General features: G+C 35.0%; 1 protein-coding gene across 1 annotated transcript; it reads right to left on the reverse strand.

Moving 5' to 3' along the window:
- Window positions 1-1,345: 1,345 nt before the first annotated feature.
- Window positions 1,346-4,130, reverse strand: LOC120354342. Its single transcript, XM_039441340.1, has 2 exons — window positions 4,087-4,130; window positions 1,346-2,362 (listed from the first exon to the last, which is right to left on the reverse strand). The coding sequence occupies exons 1-2, from the start codon at window positions 4,105-4,107 to the stop codon at window positions 1,436-1,438; spliced, it is 948 nt and encodes a 315-aa protein (XP_039297274.1). The 5' UTR covers window positions 4,108-4,130; the 3' UTR covers window positions 1,346-1,435.
- Window positions 4,131-4,390: the final 260 nt, after the last annotated feature.

A 4,390-nucleotide genomic window follows, 5' to 3' on the forward strand; every position in this document is an offset into this window, starting at 1 on the left:
TCCTCACTACGAGAATTACTCATTCTATTAACAATGGATTTAACGGTTAACTTATCAATTGTCTTAAGTTTAAAATTGTGTGAAGGCTTTGGAGCATTAATCAGAAAATTTTGAAATGACGTATCAATTTGGTCCTGTCTATCATCCAACCTTCTTGTTGGTACATTAACAAAGAGCTCATTCAATACATTTGGAGAGATTGGTATTGGTTTTTTACAAGCAGGCATGAGATTAGATTCTCTCTTTACTATTGACCAAGCAGCCTTACACCTATTATTAGCATTTGCAATAAATTCACTATTTACCTTTATTTTCGCTTGTTTCAACTTGAATCGGTAGTGCTTTCTTATATTTTTATAGACTTCTTTATCATATTCACTAAGTGTATTCTTGAATCTACTGTAAGAAATCAATAATAGAATGTGTAATTTTTCCAGTTCAGGTGAGAGCCATTTTGAAGAGGATTGTTTTTTACTTTTATTTTTCACCAAGACTCTAGGGCAGGAGCGATTTAAGGATTCAACTATGATATTTAAGAAACTATTAACTGCCATATAAACATTATTGTCAGATTTATAAATTTTCTCCCAACAAATATTTATAACAGACTTTCTCAAATGTAGCAATCTTTTCTTGGTAAGAAGTCTTATAGTCATGTCTCTATTTAATTTATTACATTCATTAGAGATTTTTGAAGATGACTTTCTTTCTAGATCAAACGAAACACAAACACCAGAATGGTCAGATATTAAACCTTGTTCTAAAAGCGTTACTCTAAAATAATCCGCAGATATATTTGTAATTACATTATCAAGACATGACTCATACCTAGTTGGAGAGTAATTCGTACAGTAAAGGTTGAAAGATCTCAATAAATTCAAAAATTCTTGTGTGTCTGGTTCAAAATTTTTAAGAATGTCTACGTTTAGATCACCTGCTAGTATCAAGAATTTAAAGCCATTTACCTTACTTGTTACATATTCCAGTAATTGTTCCAAATTAACCATAAAATCTCTGAAACGGGAGCCAGGAGTGCGGTAAATACTAATTACTAGAGTATTTAATCTACCAATCCTAACAGCTGTTGCCTCACAAGAACCCTCATAACAGTAAGAGGTAATGTCAATAATATTAAAATCAATTCCTTCTCTCACAAATATTAAAGAACCACCATATGGAGTCGGTCGACAGTAAAAACCAGCTAGTTTGAAGTTTTGAGGGACATAAAAATTAATCTCTTCCTCACGTAACCAGTGCTCACTCAAGCAAATGACATCAAACTCTTTACGACTCAAAATAGTCTCAAGTTCAAGTAACTTATTTCTCAGAGATTGAATATTATTTAGAGCGCAAACCTTCAAATCAGAGCTACGGTCCTGTTTTCCAGTATATTCTAGGATCGTTGTGTTTCTACCTATATGAACAGGACCACTAATTAGTTTCCCCGATGACTCAGGTCATATTGAAGCTCGATAACTGTATTATTACCCTTTTCATCTAATATTGTTTTGATTTTATCAGTCATCCTCTTCTTGCCTCTCCAGTTCAGGTGTAGCCCATGCCTAGTAAAATGCTCTCTTTTAAGATCAGTAAGATCTATTACCTTAACATTTTGCATCCTTCCACGATACTGTTTTATTCTACTGTTAGTTTTTCTAATCTCTTCGTTAACACATGACCACTCCGGTAAATCATATCTTATTGGTATTGTAGAAATTAATACATTTGTAAAATTTAGCACCTGAAGTAGAGAAAGCATGCTTTTTAGAAAACTACCAGCTTGATTACAGTATACATCATTTGCTCCTCCAACAATGACCACATGATCATTATTGGATAGATCTCTAGTACCACTCTTAATATTATTTACTATGGGGTTGAATTTGGCACTTGGCATGATAAAACCACTAGTTGTCTTTTCAAGTTCAGATCTATTCAAATTATCTACTGAATCACGACCATGACTGTCGCCAAAGATTCTGACTACGTTTTTTAATGGTTTCATGCTAGCTGACTTTTTAAGTTTAGTTCCCAGAGAAATATCACTAGTCTTGGAAATCGTTATCTGTTTAGAGCTAGGATATGATATGTTCTTACTGCATGGAGAATCATTAGAGACTAACAAATCACAAGACTTGGGTTTTAGAAAATTACAAACTTTACACAGAATCTTCCACCTATATACCGTAGCATCAAAGTTTGTATTAAGAGAGAGACCATCCTCGAGACAGGTTGAACTACACATTTTCCTATATTTAAATACTTCTTCCAAAAAATACATTGCAAAAACACCGCAATCGTAGTTATTAGTCTGTTGAGGACATGGAAGGGTAATTATCTTCTTGTAGGTTAGGATTGAGCTATAGTGTGTTTTAATTTACTTCGTACTTGGAGGGATACGGTGAGTAGCGAAAAGGTGGGATGCAGCTGCCGCGGTGTTGCCGTATTTACACGGTCATTCACGAGTTAGAATAATGAGTACTCTCTTATAAGCCTACAGACGGGGAAAGAAGAGGCGGTCAGTAGGTACTTTCCATCAAATCAATTTTGGGTACAAGAAAACTCTATAATAATGATGATGGTTCCTTGATCCATTCCGAGCTGCGATGTATTAAAACACTTTTTCTCTATGTATTTAACACGACATGCAGTCAAAAGATAAATTTTGACTGCATGTCGTGTTAAATACATAGAGAAAAAGTGTGTCTGTGATGAAGAATTAACTGATTTACAAAACACAAAGGGACACAATATGAGCCTACATAGTCGGCATTACTTATTTTGACTTTAATGAGTATAAATAATATTCATAGCTGAAGTAGGCCTATACGTCTGTGAGACGTCTTAATAAGACGTCTCACATAATATGTGAGTATTTCCCTTCAACCACGGAGTAATGAAGAGATTAATAAGTAATAGTTTGTGAGTCAAGAGATGAAATGTAATAAAAAAATGCATTTGCTAATGCTAATTAAGTAAGTAATGCTAAGTAATGAGCAATAAGCACTTCTTTATTCCGTGCTTCTATGAACTTACTATAAAAACTAGTGAGACCCTGGGCTGAAGTACTCGCTCGTGAGCTATATCATTCTGATTTTAAAATCTGCAGCTTGTTGGCTATTCTGAGAAAGATTTTTAAAAACCTATAGAAAATGTTTTGCAGAAATTACACAATTGTTGTGGAGAAGTACACAACATGCAAAGGCCAAGAGCCCCCCAGCAGATGAATCCAACTGCCCTATTAACTGCTCAACAGGCAGGGGTCGCATCGGCGCCAGCCAACTCATTGTAGCTCCTTTCTTGTCATGCTTGTACACCATTGATTATACGTTGACAATTCAATGGCTTCTGAGGTGATCATGAAACAATACAAAAAACTAATCTATAACCATCAACCTGCGTTTTGTTTTTGGCATGATTTTGTAGGATTTTAAGAGTATTATAATCAAGTTTATACAAAACAAAACAAAAATAATCCAAAATAGTCACTGGAATTTGATATAATTTAAAACACATTTCAGCCCAACAATATTAAAACTCTCCCAGATAAAAATATGCTTAGAATTATCACTACAAGTTCACGTGTTTGACTTCGTAGAGCAGTTCCTTGGCCGATTTTAGAATAAGGAGGTGTTTTAGCTGGCTGAACACTAGAGTGACCTCTCTTTCTCCTAGCTTCTCCACTTTCCATCACGGATAAATATATTGAATACACAATAAAATGATTGTACACTTTAAAAATTTTAGTTGTAACTTATATTTAAAAAAACACACTCACGCACACTGTACAATCAAAAGACACACTCACAACTCTATAAATCTAATAATAGTGATTATTTTACGCAGAACACTGAGTGTTGACATACGCAAGACAAAAGCAGAGCATACCTTCTCTGGCGAAGTTATGGTTCAGAATGCACGTGTGCGATACTGTGCGTGTGGGTGAAACAATCTGGCATCTATGCCTGTTGCCATGACTACCGCGTGGTTCTATTCCCGTTCCAATTGGCTGAACTGGTTTGTCAGCTCCCACCAACCTTAGTTCGCCCCTCCAGGCGAAGTATGAAGAAGTTTTAAACAAACTATAACTCTTCTTATCAGAGACATGGAAAATCTCTCATTACATTTGTTCATTGAGCCGTCATTTGCTTCTTCCTGCCGACCGTCATTTATCACGAAAGCAGTGAAATTATTTTCTTTTACATTATTTCTTAAGAATGATAAATCAGCTTCCGCGTCATTGATAATCATTGCTGTTACTGCTGGTAAGACCACATAATTTCCTGGAAACGAATCAATTAAATAACTACAAAAACAGTCAATGTCCGCATCAGAAAGGAGTTCCGTTCTAAGAAACTGGCTCAATCGATCTATAAGTGGAAAATGTGTG

Source organism: Nilaparvata lugens, chromosome X (genome assembly GCF_014356525.2).
Source record: "Nilaparvata lugens isolate BPH chromosome X, ASM1435652v1, whole genome shotgun sequence".
NCBI classification, from domain to species: Eukaryota; Metazoa; Arthropoda; class Insecta; order Hemiptera; family Delphacidae; genus Nilaparvata; species Nilaparvata lugens.

Coding starts and splice junctions, on each gene's coding strand:
- LOC120354342 (XM_039441340.1), bottom strand. CDS start 4,107: ATGTCTCTGATAAGAAGAGTT. Junction 2,363..4,086: donor TGTCTCTGATAAGAAGAGTT/ATAGTTTGTTTA, acceptor AAAACACACTAT/AGCTCAATCCTAACCTACAA.